The sequence below is a fragment of the Parasteatoda tepidariorum genome, chromosome 4, assembly GCF_043381705.1.
Source record: "Parasteatoda tepidariorum isolate YZ-2023 chromosome 4, CAS_Ptep_4.0, whole genome shotgun sequence".
NCBI lineage: Eukaryota > Metazoa > Arthropoda > Arachnida > Araneae > Theridiidae > Parasteatoda > Parasteatoda tepidariorum.
Genome location: NC_092207.1, coordinates 53028262 through 53051492, shown reverse-complemented (window position 1 = coordinate 53051492; position 23231 = coordinate 53028262). Strand labels below are relative to the sequence as shown.

Below are 23231 nucleotides of genomic sequence, written 5' to 3'. Positions count from 1 at the left end.
ATTTAAGATAAATAAAAAACTGACTATTATTTAAAAAAAACTAAAGTTTTAAAGTTGAACAAAGAGAGGAATAGAAAAAAATACTGTCTTAATTCTCAAAACAAAACTTAAATGCTAAAAATAATATTTCCCAGAAAAAATTATTCATAAAGCGTTAAAACAGAAAAAAAACACAATCAAAAACTCTTTTAAAAATGCAGCGCTACCTTAAAATCGTCCATGAAAAAGATTAGATGCAGAAACAAAACAGAAAAAATAAAAATTGATATTAATTTTTGAAAGAAAATTTTAAAGCTAAACATCTATTTTCCAATTGTTGTATTTTCAAGAAAAAGTAATGTTTTAAGTCTAATAGAAACCTTCTTAATTGTTGCAGCATAATAAAACCGTTTTTATAAAAACATACGTTTCTTAAAAAGAAAAAGCTACATAGAAGCCAAAACAAAAACAGTTCTTAATTTTTAAATGAAAGATTTAATGCGAAATATCTCAATTTAACTCTTTCACATTGCCATATTCTTAGAAAAAAACAATCATCAAAGAATAATGTTCATTAAAAGCGCTCTAAAAAAAATGCTGTCATAACATAAAGGATGAAGAAAAGTTACCAAAAAAAGCAAAGAGAAGCGGGGGAGGAAATTTTATTCTCAGTTCTGAAATATAGCATTCAAGTTGAGAATCACAGTTTTTTATGCCACTGGTAAATACAGAAAAACAAGCAAAAAATTAAACAAATCAAAAAATGTTTCCAATATTGAAAACCTTAAGTGTTGAAAAAACAACATAATTGCTTTGCCTGAATATAATTTTAAAAAATCAGCATTACAAAACTCATGGTTCAGTAGAAAATCATCTAGTTTCAATTCCTCAAATTTCACTTTTCTATTTGTCGTTCAGAACATAAATTAACTTAATTAGAACTTGACAAATACATGTAAAAACAACTTCTAATAATGAATAGTAAAAACATGATTTTAGTTTATTCTTTATCAAATCTATTTGAATTTACCCCCAGAAAAAAACTTTGTCGAAAAATAGTTTTCCAAGTAATACTTTGATAAATATTCAACATAAGGGCCGAATATCTAATAGTGGCTGAATATTCGTTACATCTTAAAGAGAAGTAGTCTTGATCATGGTTATGCCACTTGCAAAGAAATCATTTCTCCGACTCAGTCTGTATAATATTATATTGAACTACAGATTTTTTTAAAATACTACATAAAAGTAGGTTATTACAAAATTAAGTAAGTTAGTACAAAATTAATCACAATTTATAATTATTTTTCATAAGAAACGAGGCCCCAAAACTCTACCAAAATTTTTAATTCGAGTTTAAAATAAAGAATTAAAAGCAGCGATGCAAACTGCAACAGGTTCGACAAAACATGTAGAGAATTACAAACTAAAATTTGCAGATTTTCAGTAAATTTTGCCAACTTTTTAAAAGGCTCAACACGGCTTAACAGTAACAAAATGGCATATCATATAAGCCTTTGAATCATTCAGAAGTAGCGGCTAGTAAAAATCCTATAAATCAAATTTACTAAACTAAGCATTGTTATTGTACATTAAAAAACTACCATTTAGAAAATATTTATCAACTGCACGGAGCAAGTTGATATCTCTGTAAAAAGTTGTGTAAGTAAAAATAGTTACTCTGATATCTCCGTAAAAGGTTGTATAAGTAAAAATAGTTACTCCGATATCTCTGTGAAAAGTTGTATAAGTAAAAATAGTTACTCTGATATCTCTGTAAAAGGTTGTATAAGTTAAAATAGTTACTCTGATATCTCTTCTCTTAATTAACAATTATAATCTTAATGACCAATCTTTCAAAGAAAAGACTACAATTATATTTAATCAAAGGTCACGAAAATTGTGGCTCCATGAAATTACTTTTAATATTTTATAGCATTTCGTTGCTTGAATATGTAATTTATTACAATAAAGAAGCTTTATTCCTGTAATAACCAGATTGTAACTCTATGTTGGTTCTTTTTTTCTTTCTTTTACAAGGTTGGAATGCATTATATCTTGTATCATTGTGTTATTTACATTTAACATTATTTTGAACACATATAATACTCATGATGTTCTTACTATAATCAAGTAATGAAGTTTTAATTTGTTTTTATTTTTCACACATTCAAATATAGAAATTCAGACATATCGTGAAATAACAGGAATTTTTAGTATTAATGTTGAATCGAGAAAAGTAAGAGCAATTTTACTAAAATAATTTGTTGAAAATAGTTGCAATTATAATGATACAATTGAAGGGAAGATTTCAGTATTGGTATCTCTAGAAAAATAATAGCCACATTTTGGCAACAGTATGACAGTGGTACAGAAATTAAAAAAATTATTACAGAGCACCAACTCAAAGGGCATATACTTGGAAGCCACCCTGGGTTAAACACAATTCATTTTTGAATTTTTTATTCAAGCATTAAAATCTTTTGACATTTTGGTGATAGTAGTCAATATGAACGGTAGGGATGTAACGAATATTCCGTCATTATTCAGTCCTTTTGCCAAACATTCCATTGTTCGAACGTTGGGTTTCTTTTATTAACGCTTTTATACAATAATTGGAAGACTGAGATGTTCAGCTTTAAAATTTTCTTTCAAGAATTGAGATCAATTTTTCCTTTTTTCTATTTCAGCTTTGAATACCATTAGTTGTTTTTATGATAACCCCATTCCAATAAGACAGCAAAGTTTTGATTAATTTTCAATAGTGACAAAACTTATTTACAATATATTGCTATTCGCCAGTGAACAGATATTGCAACGTAATATCGCCCAATATAAACTACAAAGCACAAATGTTACTATCATTCAGATTCATTACCAGCATTTATGCTTAGTAGTGCAGTGAACTCTCACTACTATGATATCCAATACAACAATAACTTCCTCTATTACGATGTTTCGTGGTCCCAACGAACTTCCATATGAATTAATGTTATTATCCTCTCAATATTACGATATTTTCATAAGCAATAAACCCCTGTAAACAATTTTTTTCTCCAAATTTCAACCTTAATTTCTCCATTTATTAATGATTTTCAAATAATGTAAAAAAATCTTATTTTATCATCTTTTGCATTTTCCCATATTTTTTTTTTTTTGCAAGAAAAGACTCACTGTTGATCACCCCAAAAGCTTTCATTCTTAGAATTGCTTCCCTTATCTCTTAAGAAGTCACGGGTGTAACATTCCTATCCGATTTTATTTCCCTTATGTTAAAAGCTGATCATGAGTGACAAATAGCCACAAGCATCAAATTAACACCCGAGAGAGAATTTTTTCCGTTGAGGGTGGGTGTCACCATTCACAAACGAAGAACATTTTCGTACTTTGAACGCAATGCATACTTGTTGGTTGACTTAACAGTCAGAAGAATGAATAAACAAACAAAAATATCGGATTATTTTCAATAGAAACGGTTTTCAGGTTTGTTTGTTATCTCATTTTATCTTGATTGTTTTTAATATTTAACCATAGTTAACCTATCTGCAAATTAATATATGCAATTATAGTTAATACATATATAACATTAAAATTTAAAAAAATCTTATTGTGTCCCCAAAGTATGTAGGCCCTCGATATAACAACATATTCCTCTACAACAATATATTTATTTCGTCTCAAAAATATTGTTATAGCAAGGTTTTACTGTATTAAACTCTCTAAGCGAAAGCATATAGCTTTGTACACAATTAGTGAAAGACTTAAGTTTAAAAAATTCCTTGTAGCTGCAGAATATTAATATAGCAACAGATTTCAGAATAAAACCACACTTGAATGGACAATGGTGCATAACAATGTTTCTTTACAAAATAGAGATTAGCCATTATTCATAAATTCAACAATTAAAAAACATTTATAAAATACATTAGTAATTAGGATATATTTTTTAATGATAGGTACAGTTTTATGTCCTATTTTATACAAAAATGCAACCAATAATCTGAAACTAGTGCAGATGTCTTTTTTATAGATTTGACAGTTGTTAGTTTAGGTCGATTTCAAATTCAACAAGTCAAACATCTAACCAGGATTTAGCAGCACACGTAGTCAGATTTAATTATCAATCTGACATTTTGCTAAAATTACAACGGGGGTTTCTACAAATTATGGCTAAGATCTAACTGATCAATAATTAGAAGTTTCTGCTTCAGCTGTATTTTAAGAAAAAGGTACTATGAATAATACATATGCTAATTATAGTTTTAGGGACCTTTTTTAAAGTACCTAGTTCACTTCACATACATGCATATTTTCCATAGCATAGTTTCCTCCATGAGGTCATGATATTTTGAAATAGTGAGAATGATTCTCAAGGTATTAAGAACTTTGAAGAGTTTTTCAATATGGTTATGAGAGTTAACAATTGAGTTAAAATAGAAAGAGGCATGTAAAAACTATTTGAAATGTATTAGAATTACATAAAAAAAGCACATAAAGAAACCTTAAAAAAAAAAAAAACAATATACATATATTGTACATAGAATCATGCACTAGGTATTCAATATATAGAGAGAAATGACTAAATGAGTGAGATTAGATTGACATTTAAGGATAATGGAAGCTTGATTTACTAATGAAACAGATTTAATAGATTCTTTTGAATACTTATTTTTTAATGTGACTCAGCAATAATTCAGTACATTTAAAATAAGAAACTATAATAAAATAAATTTAGCTTTCAGGTACTGTTAAGTGCATACATTAATAATTGACCTTTAAATAAGGTATTTATCAAGAAAACTTAAGTATCAAATTATGATATTTTAAAAGTGCAACCCTTTTAGTTTTTTCTCTATCTTTAAATTATAAATATTTCATAATTTCTTACATTTTTCTCTCTTCTATACTCGACATTGGCTCCATTTAATGCAATTTGTCGTAGATTTAAGTGACATCTCACATTAAATATAGCAACAACATTATTGACTATTATATCAAGTTCTGGTTGTGTATTGTCCTCTTCTGTTTCCATTACTACTAGTTTATTGGTATCACTTTCGTCTTCATTTCGGACAAATGCATCTTGATTTGCATTAGATTGCGTTTGTGCAGTTGATAGAGTAACGATACAAGGATCATTTTTCCGTTTTTCTTGGTAGTGAGAACCGATGATTGCATTAGCACTGCTATCTTCACGTTTCGCAGCAGCAACATTGTTTAAAGTATCAACATTTAATGTCTGTGGTTCTACACACATTGTGAGGTAATGATTGCCATAATAAAATCCATTTTCACCACCATAAGAAGACATTCTCAGCTAAGAGGATGCCTAAGGGCTGATCACCTTGATTTTAATCGGCAAGTGAGAGTTGTGCAAGTAACAATGGGTTAATTAAAACTCGCCTTTGAGTGTTAAAAATAATATAGATAGCCCTAAAAAGTATCTTTCAGTCTTAATTGACTTTTTTGTTCGGGCAAAAATAAAAAAATGCACAAATTGAGAAATTTTAAAGCACAAACACAAGCACATTGATTTCATTCAACAACAGCAGTCACGATCCCAGTACATATAAAGCGAATGCTTGTTGCGACTGTTGCCCACAGTCTGAAGAATCTTGGGATATGAGAATGGAAACAGAAAGGAAGTGAAAAAAAATGATTTAAGACAGTATGCGCATGCGCCAGGTCGAATGTTTTATTTATTATTATTTTTTCGTAATTTTAAAGATACTCCGGAATAGTAAAGTAAAATGCTTACTAATTAACAATGCTTTCTTAGTTTAAAATTTTAGATTTATTTTAAATACCTACTTATAAAAGAAGTATGTAGAGCATATACGTTACTCTAAAAAGCAGACGATTTTACTCTTGCTATTACTAACTTAAATGGCCAGTAATGTTACCGAAAAGTATATTTTGTGATTGGCAAGTACATTTCTTATTTTGTTATCATGTAATTAAAATCTTAATTAATGTCGAATTATTATTAACATTGAATCCATTTATAAATAATATCTATTTAAAATTTTACTTCTGGCTAGTTGAATGCTAAGGGTGAAGTAAATTTAAAGCGAAACTTTAAAGTTGTAATTATAATTTATTTACATGTTATGTTGTATGTTAATGGTTGACTGTTCTTATTTTTCCTTTTCAACCTAATCAAGTACTTAATTTGTTATGATTTTTTGTACTTCTTTAACTCTGACCTTCTTCTCCAACTGGCGCTTTCCACATGAAAGCAAAGCGAAAGATTAAAATAATATTCCTGTAGAATAACTATCAAGATTTTGAGTTATATATTAAAGCGTAATGATTGCTAAAACTGTTGTATAATACGATTTTGATATGTTTTCTTCATAAATGTATCTTAATTTACCGTCATCAAAAATATCGATTCATACAATGTCGTCGCCCTCGAGTTAGAAACAGATGTTCAAATTTTCATTTACGTCTGTAAAGTTGTTGTACAAAAACTTTAATTTTTGTTGTTGTTAATTGTCCAATTTATACTTTTAATTCGTATTTTTTGACCAATTCTTTTTTCTTATAGGGAAAATGAGAAATTGGCAGTATGTTCTGGTTGGTTACTTATGTGATACAAATCAGGAATCTCTATTTTTCCTGAAAACTTCTAAACACTCAGATCGTAAGTAATTGTAATAGTTTATCGATTCAATAAAATATATGTATTAAGTTGTTTTTTTCTTCTGTGAGGTAAATTAGAGGTTTTATTTTGACATATAAGGAATACAAACAATTTGTGGTGTTAGTTGATTAATTATTTTTATTTATTTGAATGCTATCATCCAGATTTTGTTTTACAAGTTAGTAAAAAATGGTTTTTGATAGCAGAAAACGTATGAATTCCATAGATCCCTTGTGCGATGGATACAAATGACAGAGTAGTGTAAGGTGTAACATTAATTGATTTTTTGTCAAAAGAAAGTTTTTATGTGCATATTCTATTAATATTTGTCCGAGTTTATAAATTAACATTTGTTCATAAATTAACATTAATTCATAAATTAACATTTGTTCATAAATTAACATTTGTTTATAAATTAACACATAAATTAACATTGTACTGTTGTAAACTTTACCGTTGAATTAATAAGCGATATTGGATTATATATTTCGGAATTATATATTTCTTTGGCCTTTTCTGAAGTATGTGTGTCAAAATAAAAGTTAAAAATTTTGAGTTATTAAATCCTATAATAAAAAAGTGTAGTTTTACCATATAAATCAATGTTATAAGATTATTAGGTTTGTCGGAGGAAAAATATCAGTGGGTCTAATTGAAATATTTTTTTTAGTGGTTCTTCAGGTCTCCGGAAACTAAGGGTCCGAAAGACCCAAGGCTTCCAAGTGCTTGGGTAATTTTTTACTAAAAAAAAGTCTCTATTTAAAATAATATAAATCACTTCAAATAATTTAAATTTTTACAAATTATAAAATTCTATGTGAAATAATATAGATTTGCACTTCACATGATGTTTCAATGATTAAAAAGAAAATTTGACTTTAGATAAAAGAAGGAAAATGTTGTCACCCAGATAAAAAAAAAAAAAATCATCTCTGTTATTTGGCAAACAAATTCTCTACCTATTTATCCATCTATTAATATGACCATTTATAAAGATCTTTTCTTTTGTCAGACAAAACAAAGAAATTCAAAGTATAGAAAAAGTTACATTTGAAATCAAATTTTTTATTCAAATTGATCCAACACTTGCATCAAGGAAAATTAGCAATGTAATTTTTTCATTTTAAGTTTGGTAAATTCTGCCTAAATAAATCTTGATTGTGTTCTATTTTGTTATTATTATTATTTTTTTCTAATTTTTCTTTGTGGAGAATTACGCATCCTAGATAATGCTACATAACTTTTTTTAAGCTTTCCCTGTATGATTTTTAGTGTATTTGATGCGCTATGATCTTTAAGAAATGTCTGATTTTGATAAATGGGTTATCTTTCTTTTGTAATAACTACACTTTAAAAAAATTAGTACAAACCTTGCAGGATCGATATGTAAAATATGTATAAGTCTCTTCCTTTCTAAATATCTTAACTTATAAGTTTGTGATCCTCAATTTCATGAAGTTTATATTATCACTACCATTTTATTATAGGGAACTGGTGTTTCTACATAAAAAGGGTCATTAATAAGACTTTGAAGATAATTTGGCTTGATCTTATTGTAGTACTGTTCTATTATTAAACTGTTTTCATTCTTCATTATCTATTATAGGTTTTTTACTGTAATATCTTGATAAATTGAAACAATTGTACTGTTGTCATCATTGTTGGGAGTTAAATCACTCCTTGTTAAACTATTTTATATACTTCTAATTCATTATTTTTACGCATTGTTATTAAGTTAAATGTAATAATTAAACATAATATTTAATAATCATAACTAAAATAGTCATATTTAAAAGCATTAATAATAAATGTGATTGGCTTACCGCTAGAGGGGCAGAGTTGATCATACCGCCAATCAAATAATTAAGGAAGAATAAAGTATAGGAAGAAATCTGGTGGGTTAAGCTGGTTTTCCTTCTGTTAGAATATATTTTTGCATTGAGGGCCCTTTTATGTTGCTTGTTGTTTTTAAACGTTAATACAGTTTTTGTTGCTTTTTACTTTGATTTATTTTAAACCCAGATTGAGGATTTGCAAGTTCTGATATTTTTTATATGCTGTTGCGACATTTAAATTTCACATCACGCAATTAAATACATCACTTTTTGACTCACTTTATTTATGCCAATTTTATTGTAAATACAAAAGGATCTTGATAATTTTTTCGGTACTTATTACTACGCTACGCTAACATTTCACATCTTTTATCTCTGACAAGAAGACTGCAACTTTATATTTAACCACCAATGAGGTTAATTATTATCAGTAATATGCAAACCTAATTTTTTCGTCTATGGAGTCATAGATTTCAGAGTCAGCATATAGTTACATCTGAGCATAAAATTTGATTCTTTATAATACTGTGAAAACTATTTTTATTAGTTTACTTTAATGAGTGAAAAGTTATCAATTGTGATAATCCTTAGTTATTTCATCGCAACTCTTTCCTTTTTACTTTCATTCAGTGGTGTAGCTAGTGGGGGCAAGAAGGGTACTCCGAATTCATGTAATTAAAAATGAATTTCAGGGTAAAATGCTTTTCACTATTTAATATAACCAGTTTTATTTGCCAATTGCTGGCCTCATAATATCTTCTTAAAATTTGCATTTGATTTACCGAAAAATTGAATAGGATGTCTATTAATACTATAGTTTGTTTTGAAAATAGGTTTGTTTTTTTTAAATTATTTTTAACAAATTGGCAATATGTTGAGTGAAAAATGTCTTTCGAAAAAACACTTCTCATTCAATATAAAACTATAAGTACAATCATATAAGGGTAATAAAAATTACATTAGTATCATACACTGTTAAATTTTAAAGTGATTATAACGAACACTTAAAGAGTTATGGTATCTTAAAAATCATTATAAAATTATGGAATCTTATTCAGTGTTAAATTTTAAATTTAAGAAGAAAAAAAATCAATGCCAAGTGCAGTTAATTTTAGTTTTTGATTACTTACAACTTAAAAGGGTCCCAAGCACCCCTTTTTAAGTCATACACTATATTATAAGATGTGGAAAATCTGAATTTGCCCCTAGCTATGCCTCTACCTTCATTTGAAACAAATAAGAAAGAGTGTTAATATAAAAAAATTTAAGAAATAAATACATTTTCTTTTTTATTTCTATTTGCAACAAAGTATATAAGGGAGCAATAGTGGCTCAGGTAATCGAGCAATCGTCTCCCAAAGAGGTAATCCGCGTTCTAATCCCAGTGATGGCAGTGCTGACGTAAAATATCCTCGGTGATAGGCGCTTCATGCCTTAGATTCCTCTTCCTGTCAGGGTAACCATGGGAGGTTTTTGTAATTTTTCATGTATTGCAAATGCAGGTTAGTTCCATTAAACAGTCCTCCACGAAGGCATATTTCTCTTATTACTTGATCCAGGAATCCCCTTGTCTTCTGGATTGGGTTGAAAATTACAAGGCTACGGAGTTGAACATTAATAGTCGTAAACTTAAAATTAGGTGGTTGTTTAACGACGGTTATAAAATAAAATTATATATAGTCATTGTTTAAAGTAAGAAGAAATTTGCAAACAAATTGGAATTTCGAAGAAATTTTTTTTTATTAAGTTTACAAATAAAAATTGCCTTTTTAGACTGTCAAAACATTAATTTTTAGTACTGCAAAGCAGGTGGCATGGCATTTCTTACTCTTAGTTTACCAGTTTTAGTTTATAATTATGGAACTGATTATTACACGTAAATTTTTTATTATACTCTCTGTAAATTTTTCTACATCAGTATTCAAAATTGAGTCTTATAATTTTCACACATCAGACAAATTGTAAAACAAAATTGAACACTCATAACAACAACAGCTCTTAAAATTTTTTTATATGGACCCTAGAAGCAATATTTACTTGGGCCATCATCGAACCAATATTCACACATCTGGGCTCAATAAAGGTTTAAAGGGTCATTATTTTCCGATTATGGCCCTATATGGAATTGCCCGATTCACCCGATGTTTTATATTCATTATTTAGCCAATATAGGTCAATATTGGCCCTATATAGGACCAATATTTAAAAAAATCTAGACATCCCAAAGTTGGTTCCTGGGTGCATGCTCATATGGGATCCATATTGAGACAATTTTGAGTCCAACTATGGCCAAGGTAAAACTATTGAAAGGGGATAGATGTTGCATGAAATAATACTGAAATAAATATAATTTTAATTCAATGTTTAAAAAAAATGAATTGATATGTTTCTATTTAAACATTTTTACCCTCATCCCTAAATAATTGATACTTTAAAGCGAAGTATAACTATAAATGAAGTTATGAATGTTAAGTGGAAAAAACAAATATTAAATGGGGAAAAAAGTAAATTAAATTGACCTGTTCTGTTTCTTTGTCAAACATTTTACTGAACAATCAAATGAATCTTGAATCAAATTAGAGCTTGAAGCTGAAATCAGCATTTATCTCCTGCATTTTCTTTCAGATCAAAATTTTAATTAATTTATAAGGAAATTGTTTTTATTAACAAAACAAGATTTTTTTTAACTTTCTGCTTACAGTCGACATTAATTTTTTGTTGTATCTAGTTACAAATTTTTGTTGCATATACTGTCTTTTTTTTTTTTTAATTTTTTAAATATTGCTTTTAAAATCTGCAGAATGACTTCAAACTAAGTAAAAGCCAGTGTCTTCTCAAGGATGGCAACTTCTATACAAGCCTGCTTTCCTAGCAGCTGCAAGAATCAGCATCAAATAAAAACTGTTTCTAAAAGTCCTAATGTAGTTCGTCGTTCTAGTATGCGACAGCAAAATGCAGGTGAGTGTATTGCATGATTTTAAACTAGGTAAATTATTATGTTTTGCTTTGACTAATAAATTAAAAAAGCAATAAATAGTAACACATGGAATGTAGCGTTTTTAAAAAGTGATTAACGGTGCTTATTTTTGATTTTCGTTATTTAAAAGCTCTTAAATGTGCTTTTTTTTATTGAGTTTTTTTAAAAAGTGCTTAATTTTTCCGTTTTCGAAAATGAAATTTTTTTCTTTACCTTGTCAATTTTTGACGCATATTATGTATAAGTGTGCTTTTTATAATGCTCTATTCAACGTTTTTACAATTCATTCAACCATATCATACCGTCGGTCCATAGTGTATGAAAGCGCCAATCAGTTTACATGTTTGATGAAATACTTGCGAGTCCGTATGACCTTCTACTTAGCTGGGTTCAATGAGATTATTATACTCTAATGTGCAACTCTGCTGCATTTTGCCAGATATTCTCAATTTCAGACTTCATTTTCCACCCTCTGATATCGAACCGAAAAATCTCTTGATCATTTTATAATGGCTAATATAATCAAGAAAAGAATTCTTTGTTAGAAACTAGTTATTTTATCATGATCATGTAAAGTCTTTGAAAATTATTTTGCATTATGCTTATGTATATAGTGCTTTAAAATAATTTTTGAGTGCTTATAAAGTACTTCAAAGGTGCTTATTTTTTCTTGAAAGATTTGGCTACGCACCCTGTAACAGTAATTTCTTAATCAGATATTTAAAAAATTTAAAATATGTATTTTAGTCAGTAATCTTAATTTGAATATACAATATCATAGACATGCTGATAGAGTACATCTAATTTTAAACTTAATTTAAAGCTTAAAAATTGATAATTTCATAGTTCTTATAATTTGATTTACTTCTTTAATTTTTCTACACACTTATACCTTAATTGCTGCTTTTAATCTCTAATTCGGAAATAACTTTGTTTTTTATTTATTAATCTTATATATTTATTTTGCAGGTAATATATATTTCATTGCTGCATAGCTATTTGCCAATTTAAAACTATATCTGTAACCTGCTTAACATGGATTAAATAAAGAATATGTAATTTGTTTAAAGTTTCTAATGTTAAAAAAAAATATCTGCTATAAGCAACAGCATGTTCAATATTTTTTTAAGCTATAGAATGTTTCTTTCTCTAGCTATTGATTGACGCAGATTGTAACTATATATAAATTTATATGTAACTAAATTTATTTAACATAATACCTGATTTAAGGAGACCCTGCGTTAAACAATGAAATTTTAAATGTTCAATGTTAAAAAGCCTAGATAGAATTTTATAGTTATAAGCATAATTTAAATTAACAAATGATTGATCTATATCTATTGCTGCTCTATTATTCAAATGCCTGTATGAGCTTTAATGAGTTGATATTTTTATAGAATCTGCCAGTAATGTGAAAGAATCATGTATTTTACCAAAAAACAGCTAACTTTTCTGGAATCAATAGATGTTAATAATAATCTATTTTATGCAATACATTTTATAAGGTGTACAGTAGCAGAGGTTCAAAAAAATTTTAGTTATTGTACTGTGTGCAAAAAAAAAATAAACGGACCACCCTGAATAACTTTTGATTTAATATTTGGATCTTCATGCTCAAGGGGGTGACCTCATACATGCTAATCAATTTGTGCAGACAATATTTTAAGTTACAAAATCAGAAAGAAAAGAAAAATGTACTTGCTCAGAATAAACATACCTTTTCAATGGATTCAGATTTCTGTCCACCAAAATATAAGGGATAGCCGCAATCTGTGAAATTTGGTCCCAATAGTTTGGTCTGGAGAGTGGTCCAAAGTTTGACCATCTTAATGTTGATTTTACTTTTTGCATATTTCACTGTATCTTGAGAACTTTTTAAACAAATTGCAACATTTTTGCGCAAAATTAAAAAATATCTTTATTCAGAGATAATTCCATACAAAATTTAATTTTTAGTAGGTATTTGTTATTTTTCATTATTTTTTTAGTCAAAAAATGTTGAATAGTAAGGTATGCAAATTTTTCCATAATTTTAAAGAACACAATTTTTAATCACAAAACCCAAAATTTGTGCGAAATTGGTCAATAGTTCCTAAAAAATCAAATTTTAAAAATATGGCTTTTTAAGAATTCACTCTTCTCAAGAACTATTTAACCGATTTGCCTGAAATTTTGTATTTTGCCATTTAAAATGATGTTAAAATTTGTACAGCTTACAACTCAAAATTTTATGTAAGTTATATTTTGCATGCAATTATCTTTGGTTAAACGAATTAAGTAATTGTGTGTAAAAAAAAATATATTTTCCTAAAAAGGTATAGTGAAATACATAAAAAGTAAAATTAACATTAAGGGGTTAAAACTTTAAACCGCTCTACGGACCAAAATATTGGGATCATACTTAGAGATTACAGCCACCCCCTATATTTTAGCAGTCATAAATCCAAATTCGTCAAAATAAAGGTACATTTATTCAGAGATAGAACATTTTTGTGCCTGATTTCATAATTTAAAATATTGTCTGTACTAATTAATTAATGTATTTAAGATCATCCTTTAGAACCATTAAGATTGAATCCTAGAACAATGATATGATCATTAGATCAAATGTTATTCAGGGTGGGTTTTTTTTTTTTTTTTTTTTTATTTTTTTTTTTTTTTTTTTTTTTTTGTGCACTGTAGAAATTTTTTACATTTTCTACTTCATATTTTTATAATATAGTTTTTATTTTAAACAATTTTTGTCTACTAATATTTACCAAGACAATTTTTTTAACAATTACATTCTCTATTATAAACAAGTTAGACTTAATGTGTGTATGTGTATAATACTTTTAGGCATTGCATTGAATAAATAGGCACTTAATTTTTCATTTTTAGTGAAACATACATTATTTATTGGTGTAAATATTGAAAGTCTGTTGGCATGATTTAAATCTTGATTAAAATTACAATTTAAATAACTTAAATTCTTTTTCTTTCTTTTTTTNAAAAAAAAAAAAAAAAAAAAAAAAAAAAAAAAAAATTTTTTTTTTTTTTTTTTTTTTTTTTTTTTTTTTTTTTTTTTTTTTTTTTTTTTTTTTTTGAGAAAAAAAACCATTCATTGAAATCAGTTGTGATGTTTTTTAAATAATCTTAATTTAAACAAACTGAACTTTTTTTTAAAAAAAATATTGATTTAAGTGTAAAATATTATTTATGCAGTATAATTGATAAATAAATTCTTTAAGATATAACTTTTTTCATAAGTCTGATTTCATTAATAATAAAGGTTTTTTATTAAGAAATGATGGAACGTTTTTTATTAAGAAATGATGTAAATTATTATATTTTAAAATAGAATTTCTAAAAAAAAGGAACTGCATTGATAAGAGAGGCATGAAACTTAAATAATTTTCTGTTGAATGCATGTAAAATAATTTGCTCTTAATATGTGTTTAAGAAATGTGCTTTAATTATTCCCATTCAGTTTTATGTTGGCTTGTTTTTCACAGAGTAACTTAAAATAATTTTTTTTCAGTAATGGTTTCTGTTCTTAACTAATTTATTCTTCTTTAGTTATCGAATTGAAAAATTGTCTCTCAATCTTTAACGTTCATTAAGAAGTTGAGCTTCTAAAAATTAACTAAGATTTTATTAAATAATAATTTTAACCATTTTAGTAAAAATTTAAGTTGTAAAATTTTTTTTGATATTATTAGGTAAGTATTATTAACACATTATAACAGAGGATTTGGTTGGTAAATGTAAAAAAAAATTTTTTTTTAAAAAAGTCAGTTTTTTTATCATTATAATTTTTTCCAACTTTGTTGGAAGTATGTTAAGAATTAAACTTGTCATTTCTTATAGTCTCCAATTGCTCCTTATAATTTCAGATTATTTTTTTTTTAAACTTTCGGTTTAATTAATTTTTTTTGTGGTTTGATAAATAAGATTTTAAATCAAATTATCATCCTCTAATCAAATTCTGAATAAATTAAATTAGATATTTTGTAATTGGTCCCCTAAAATTAAAATATAATAGATAAAAATGTGTGAAAAAGAACAAAAGATTGTTTAACCTTATGTAATTAATTTTTTTTATAGATCAATATGTAAGTAAAGTTAACTTGTTATGTGAAGTTAATTTAAATTTCAATGAAATAAGCAATAATACTTATGGAATGTGTTCTTGATTAATTTATAAAAATTATATCAGTATATTTTATGTTCTGGTTGTGTTCTTAACAATTGCAGTTAGAACAACTTAGTCAAGCATTTTTATATGCAAAATAATAAAATTTTTGAAGTGAGGCTCTTTATTTAATAATAATGGCTTCCTTTTGCAAATTAAAAGTATGTTAGTTCAAATTATTTTGCATGTAAAGCCAACATCTAAAGCTATTGGGCACTAACTTTGAAATCATAGTAGAGACTAAAATAATTTGATCCATATTTTGCATTTTTTTTTTTTTTTCATTTGTGAAGCAAATAGATGAAAAGTGTATGACTTATTAACTAAATTGAAACATTAGTGCTTTTACCAGTAATTTCTCATCACACATGTAGTGTATCTAAATTTTTTATATATATTTTTAATTAACAATATATTAAAAAGTATTTATTCTCTTTAGCTAATAGAAGAAGTGCTGTTGAAAGGTTGGAAGAAAGCAAAGCTAATTATGTGAAATCGGAACGTGTGCTGGACACAAAGCAGGAATTTAAAAGTAGTTCACATCTCTGCATTAGCACTGGCCCTCAGTTAGACATATTATTTAAACAACCACCTCCAAAAGTTCCACCTGATTGTGTGAAAGCTTTTAATACATCTGATGAAGTAAAAGTTTCATATTTAAGACTCCAACCTCAGTCTTCTCAAACTAATAAGTCACCTCCTACTTTACGGGCCAGAGCTAAGTCACATTCTGAATCTAGAGAGTCTCAAATAACTCGCAAGCATTCTTTTGCTAGCCAAGGAGGTAGGCATCACAGAATTGAAGTTCTTATCGATATTGAGTCACAGCTCAAACGCCTTATTGTGTCAGGTTCTAGAGAGAACATTTCTGTTTCACAAGACTCTGTTAACTTTGGTACTGCTCAAGCAGAAGTGACGCCCAAAGTCTGTAGAATTTCCGAAGTACCTAAAGTGAGAAGGGGTTATTCTGATCCTGTTAGAAAAAGTTGTTGGGTTCAACAAGACCTTTCGCCAGACTGTTGTATTCATAAAAGCATGCCAGATTTGTCACCATGTAATGCTCAAATTCCTTGCTCCAGTTTATCAACAGTTGGTAATTCTATTAAAGTACTTGCTCCTGAAAGTTGTGAATCTGTTACGTATGCTGTTCCAAAGTGGAATGCTGTACCTGTAATTAAAACTGAGCCTGATCTGGATGTTACTGATTCTTATCAAGAACCCAGAAGGTTTTCCAACGGAACAGGAGTTTTACACCTTACCCCTTACTATTCGCCTTCAAGTCCACTTAGAAGGCCTGTGAGCCGCTCTAAATCGGATGTTTCTCATAGATACACTAAAAGGTCTTCGGAATATTTTCCTCGTAGAAATAATTACACATCTGCAGAAATAGAAAGGTTTTTCGATACAATGGGACTTGATGCTACTGCTTGGCATCATATCACATCACCATCACTAGTTTCTAGTCCCCCATGCTTTTTTGAAAGTATAAGTTCAGTTGATTCAAATGAAGTAAGATCAAGTGTCTGCAGTGATGATTCTATAGCAGATGTACCAAAGGAAGGCCTCCGAAATCATGATCTTAGAATTCATGGACCCTTGGAAACTTCTATAGTTGAAAAGAATGCCCGTGTTATCAAATGGTTGTATAATTGTAGGAAAGCTGCATATGAATCGTGACTACTTGTACATAATTATGTTTTTTTCCATGTCTTTCATAAGGTTAGCATTTGTTTATTCACTCTTTATTTTATATTTTTATACATTTGATAATTTTTTAATTGTAAATGATTATCGAACTCGTTCCTGATATATTTATTTTTAATACAGTGATCGGAGTTTATGATATTGTGATAAAGATTTGTATACCAAATCTTAAAACTTCCCTTTTTTAAAAGCGGTTTTTTATTTCTTCTTTTAACTGATTTAACAAAGTTTTGCATAATTTTTCATTCCTTCATTGATAATGTTTGTACATTCTATATAGTGATGCGACACGAGTTTCTTGTTATAAATTATCTGGCATTATTTATGAAAAATAATAGTTAGTATTTCTTTTACCTTTACTTTAACTTCTATTAAGTTATACTTGAAAAATAATTTCATCATAATATATAATCATTTGATATCATAAAGCTTAGTCCAGTTCAAGGAGAAAGTACAGCATACTATATTTTGATATTTAGGTTAAAATTTTAAACAAAAATACAAATGTATTATGGCCAATCATAATATTTGAATCAAATTTGTGTTATTTCCCTATGTTTCCATGCTATGGATTTTAAAAACCTATGATCATCTTGCTACTAGCAAAACTCAAATCATGACCTTAAATTGTTTTATTTCAACTTGCTCGATTTATGGCACCTCTCGCTGGAATGTCAAAGACTTTTCAGCAGTTAAGGCCATTTCATATTGTTTTTAAAATCTCTATATTTTTTATAATTGTATTTTGACAAGCGAATTGCCTATTGCTCATTTGAAAGCTCATTTTCGACACATTTAATTCATAACAATTTTATTTTTATGCGAGGTGGTTTAATCAATCTCTTTTGTTCAGCAATTATTATTATTAATTTCCCAATGGCTCTTAAAATTAAAATTTTTTAAATACAATATTATTATGACACATGAAAAAAGTGTTATTTTCAGTGTCTAGCACTATTCCCATTCTTCTAAGTTTCTCTACTTTAAATGGGAATAGTGTTAGCACTCTAGGCCTTAATATAGGAAAAATCAGATTTTTTTTTTTTAACCAATATTTCTTATGTAAATTAAAGAGTGAGCTATTCTTATCTATCTTATAATGAAAAGTTCAGTGTTTTCATCATAGAAAAAAAAAATTGGTGAGAATTTCTCACCCTTTCTCAAAAACAGGGTGAGATTTCAAAAAGCTAAGTAAGATTTCTAAAAATTAAAAAAAAAAAAAAAAAAAACGCAAAGAGACTTGAGAAAAATCATTTCTTTAATTATAATGCATTTTTAACATCTTCTCATTTTTAAAACATTGAATATTTTTGCTGCATCATCATATGGAAAATGTTCTACAGCTACTTTTTCATCAGCTATTCTCATTAGGTTGCTCAAATGAGTATTTGTTTCGTTTTGATCGTTTCTACCCACATTTGTTTCATTTTTATGTGTCCATTTCGTAGTAGAAGATATTGCCTTTACAACGTATTTGTCCATCTTACATTAATGCGCAAAAATTTTTAACGTCTTACATGAAGAAACCTTACCTACGGTAAGCACGTGGTTGCAGAGAAATGAGTTCAGAAAGAGGTTCCGTGGTTCGGAGGGAAGGTGTTCTGATGTTCTTAAAGGTTCTAAACAATGCTGGTAAATAGGGAAGCTAGATAATGGGGCAGATGTTGAAAATAATGAAAGATCCATTAAGAAAAGTGAAACGGATTTTATTCTAAATGGCGCAATAAGAAATTTTTTTCAAAATGCGAGAAATTCGGGAATTTTGAAATTGGTTTATAGAATGCGCAAATTCCTTGCAGTAATCATTGTTTAATGCGAGAAAAGAAAAAGATATGCGAGATTCTCGCACTGTAGTGNTCATTTCTTTAATTATAATGCATTTTTAACATCTTCTAATTTTTAAAGCATTGAATATTTTTGCTGCATCATCATATGGAAAATGTTCTACAGCTACTTTTTCATCAGCTATTCTCATTAGGTTGCTCAAATGAGTATTTGTTTCGTTTTGATCGTTTCTAGCCACATTTGTTTCATTTTCATGTGTCCATTTCGTAGTAGAAGATATTGCCTTTACAACGTGTTTGTCCATCTTACATTAATGCGCAGAAAATTTTAACGTCTTACATGAAGAAACCTTACCTACGGTAAGCACGTGGTTGCAGAAAATAAGTTCAGAAAGAGGTTCGGAGGGAAGGTGTTCTGATGTTCTTAAAGGTTCTAAACAATACTGGTAAATAGGGAAGCTAGATAATGGGGCAGATGTTGAAAATAATGAAAGATCCATTAAGAAAAGTGAAACGATTTTATTCTAAATGGCGCAATAATAAATTTTTTTCAAAATGCGAGAAATTCGGGAATTTTGAAATTGGTTTATAGAATGCGCAAATTCCTCACGGTAATCATTGTTTAATGCGAGAAAAGAAAAAAAAATGCGACATTCTCGCGCTGTAGTGAAAACACTGAAGTTAATGTTTTTTGATTTTAGTAAAATTATTTATGATAATTTTCTTTTTTAAGCATACGTTTTCAGTCCATCTATATATATTTTCTCTTATTGTGCAGATTTTGTTGACCAATTTTGATATTTATTTTTAATTATTAAATTCTGCATTTAATTTTTTTTTTAACTTCAAATCAGTGGACATGTCGCCTTTTTGCTTTAAAAATTTCAGCCTGGAATTAATCTCTGGAATATTGCTGTAGAATTCTTTTCTTTTCAATTTTTTTTTTTTTTATTTAATGTTTTAGCTATCAAACACAGAACTTGAGTAGTAAATTCTATTTCTAATGTCCTTGAAAAAGATCTCTTATTCTTAGGGCCCAAGAATTAGAAAACAATAGCAGGTTGGCCTGAAAAAGGCTTCTTGAGAAAGAAAAGCTTCTTCCTGGTTTGTCACACCATGAAGGAAGGAAGGAATCCTTAGAAAGCTTATTTCCCTTTGAAAATAAAATTCTTACTTTTGTATAGTGAGGTTTTGTTTCAATATCAACTGAATTCTTTTTAGATCAACAACGAAACTATGCACAATTGAACATTTTTTAAGGAAATGTTTTTTTTTTTTTTTAAATAACGACAAAATTGTTTACTTGAACCCCCTTTTCAAAAATTGCTCCAATGTCGATGTGTCGCGATGTCATTTCTGCTAATACGCCAATTTTTGATTAAGGGAAACTTATTTAAACTTTATTAAAATTTACTTGCTGTAATGTTTGAATTTAGAATGCAATTATTGCTTTAATATTGAGAATTTTTATTTATTTTATTAACTAAGGTATAAGCATTTTTTCAAGATTTGTAGATGATTACTGATAAGCAATCTTTGCTTAAAATTCTTTAAAATGCTGACAAATATTTAAACTCGTGAGTTTTATTTATAGGTTTATTAATATGTAGCGTAGTTATATATTTAGTATAATACAAACAAATAGTATGACAAAATAATAGTGATTATTTTTTATTAGGAGTGCATATATTTTTCATTTTTCTCACGTTTTTGATTTTATTAGTGTTTTTTGTCTATTACTATTATTTTAGTGCTTCTTTAACGGAAGTACTGTGTTGTTGTAAGCATTATTCTTTAGAATTGTTGCTGAAGAAAATCAGAGGAAACTCTTTTTCTAAAAATTACGTATAAACCCTACGGAATAGTAACCTTTGATATATGTATGCCCTTGACATGTTTATACCCATGTTTTAATTGCTGCCTTAGGATTGAGCTTCTTTTGAAATGTTATATATTACATAACTTTTTTTAAATACCTAAAACTTATAAAGTCTTAGAAGATTTTTATTTTTAGTTTAAAAAATAGAGTAGGAACCTTAATTTACTTACAAGTGAAATTTTCTTAGTTTGAATGTAATGGTGCCGATGCAGTTTTATATTTAAATAAATTAAAACTATTAAATAAATAATAAGTAATGTAATTAAATAAAATTTATTGCTGATTTAATTAATTTATTATATAAATAATCTACTTTATCTATTGTTTTATTAATAATTTAATGGAGTTTTTTTTATAAAAAATTAAATTATTCAGTTTCATTGTTTAAAAAAGTTGTAATGGGGCAAGGATCTAACCTCAAATATTGTGATTAATTAGTGTGGATGTTTTAAGCTAAAAATCTGCCACAGAAATGCTCTTTGTCTGAATAAACTTACTCTTTTTTTTTTCAATAAATTTAAATTTTGCCTAACCTGTTGTATTCTGGAATATAAAGGCCTGAATAATCAGGAGTGCAGACAAAAGAATATATCCAATAATGTTAAATTTACTTTCTAAACATTTTACTGTATCATGCGAACTGAAGCTAATTTTTTAAAAAAAAAATTTCGCTTAAATACAAAACTTGTTTATCTAAAAACAATTTTTAAGATTATTTAACAAAATATAACTTTAAATGTTTTTTTTTTAATGTAGAAAAAAAGTAACATTTTCATTTCTCAAGTATATTTTGCACACTGCACATACAACCCTTAGGCTTTAAGTTTCTCAATCCTCATATTACTTATAGAGTCCTTATCTTTATAATAATCTTTTTTTTCTCATTTAATGATATTTAAATTTTAATTTATCTTTCATGCTTTTGTATTTGATCTTATAAAGTTTTTTTTTTTATTCTAGGTTCATTTGGTGCTTCATTTGCTGGCTACTAAGAAGACCTAATGCCTTACACCAAAAACTGTTTCATATTTTAAGTGGATGCACAAAATTTTCATTGTTCTGCCAGGTGCAGAATTACTAAGATCATTGCTCATTTTTTGTGATAAATGTGTTATTCGACACATGTACTTAATGCAAATGTCTTTTGTAAAGGCCCTTTATCAATAATGCATGGTGTTTTAAATTAACATTCTCCATTTAATGATCATAAATTTACTCTTCCCCTGTTAATCCTTTTTATATTTTCTTCCATAACTATTTTCATATTTATGATTGTTGCTTGTTTTAGTAACTTCCTGCATATCATTTTCAACGTATTTCGTTAGAACTTTTTTCTAAAAGCAATATAAAGCAATATTTTGAATTTTAATTTCATTCAGAGCCAAAAGTACTTGATTTAATAGCATTATTATACTATACTGGTCACTATAGTAATATTTGATTGGGAGTTAGTTATGTTAAATTAAAAGTTTACTCTTTTATTAATACTGTGAGTTTTTAATTGGAATATGTTGATAAAGAAAATAGAAATCAATAAGTAGTAAATCAAGCTCAATTAATGATTTTATATGTATTTGTTACATTTATTACATGTTACAGTCATTTTAAATTAATTATATTTGAATTAGACATTAAATGTATGAATTTAATAGAATTAATTTATTATTGGGCATGATTTTAATTTCCAAATGATTTAAATTCCAAAATTTTTTGGAATTATTTGTTACTTTTAGCTACACAAAAATTTTCCATAATAGTTTTTCTCCTTTTTTTTAATTTTCCATTCTTTTTATCTTTTAATATGTTGCTCATTTCAACCGAATTTTAAATGCGCCTGAATAATATTTTGGAATTCTAATAGTTAATAACATTTTTGTGACGATTTATGTATTTTTTGTGTTTGTTTTGCAATCATAATTTTGTTTTTAAATTACATCAACAATCTAGAGTTTATATTTAAAACGACTAATAATATTTTAATAAAAGTGAAATGTATGTATCATCTCAATTCTTATCTAATTGTTTATTGTAATGTCTCAAGAAAATAATAATTGACTCAGAATTAAGTTTGGTTTATTTACCAACCTTTGAATTATTAATGTACATAATTTATTTAAAATATGTTAATAATCTTAGGGTGCATTTTGAAAGCTAAATGATTGATGACATTATTATTGCAGTATTACTTATTTGCTTATTAAATACATGTAACCTGTATTCATTAATTATATTGCATTAAAAATAGTTTACACT

At 27.3% G+C, this 23231-nt stretch overlaps 2 protein-coding genes across 3 annotated transcripts in view; one reads left to right on the top strand and one right to left on the bottom strand.

Annotated features, from left to right (window-relative positions):
• The window catches only part of LOC107447466 (TATA box-binding protein-like 1), a 22615-nt gene extending 17014 nt beyond the window's left edge, over positions 1–5601 (bottom strand). Inside the window, exon 1 of the mRNA XM_016062395.3 lies at positions 4868–5601. Within this exon, the coding sequence (XP_015917881.1) occupies positions 4868–5290 (423 nt within the window). The 5' untranslated portion in view covers positions 5291–5601. The remainder of the gene's footprint in view (positions 1–4867) is intronic.
• On the top strand, positions 5540–23231 carry LOC107447455 (protein FAM110B). Of its 2 annotated transcripts, none has more exons than XM_043042476.2 (5): positions 5540–5664; positions 6530–6625; positions 11261–11418; positions 16051–17330; positions 21939–23231. In XM_043042476.2, exons 3-4 carry the CDS (start codon positions 11301–11303, stop codon positions 17286–17288), a joined length of 1356 nt encoding a protein of 451 aa, XP_042898410.1. In that variant the 5' UTR covers positions 5540–5664; positions 6530–6625; positions 11261–11300; the 3' UTR covers positions 17289–17330; positions 21939–23231. The 2 variants fall into 2 exon arrangements, with proteins under 2 accessions (XP_042898410.1, XP_042898411.1); XM_043042477.2 differs by having other exon boundaries at positions 5642–5904.

What these genes read in the sequence shown, in the direction of transcription:
- LOC107447455 (XM_043042476.2), top strand. Translation starts at nt 11,301, where the DNA reads ATGGCAACTTCTATACAAGCCTGCTTTCCTAGCAGCTGCAAGAATCAG. An exon ending in TATGCGACAGCAAAATGCAG is followed by an intron (nt 11,419 to 16,050) that starts GTGAGTGTATTG and finishes TATTCTCTTTAG; the next exon opens with CTAATAGAAGAAGTGCTGTT.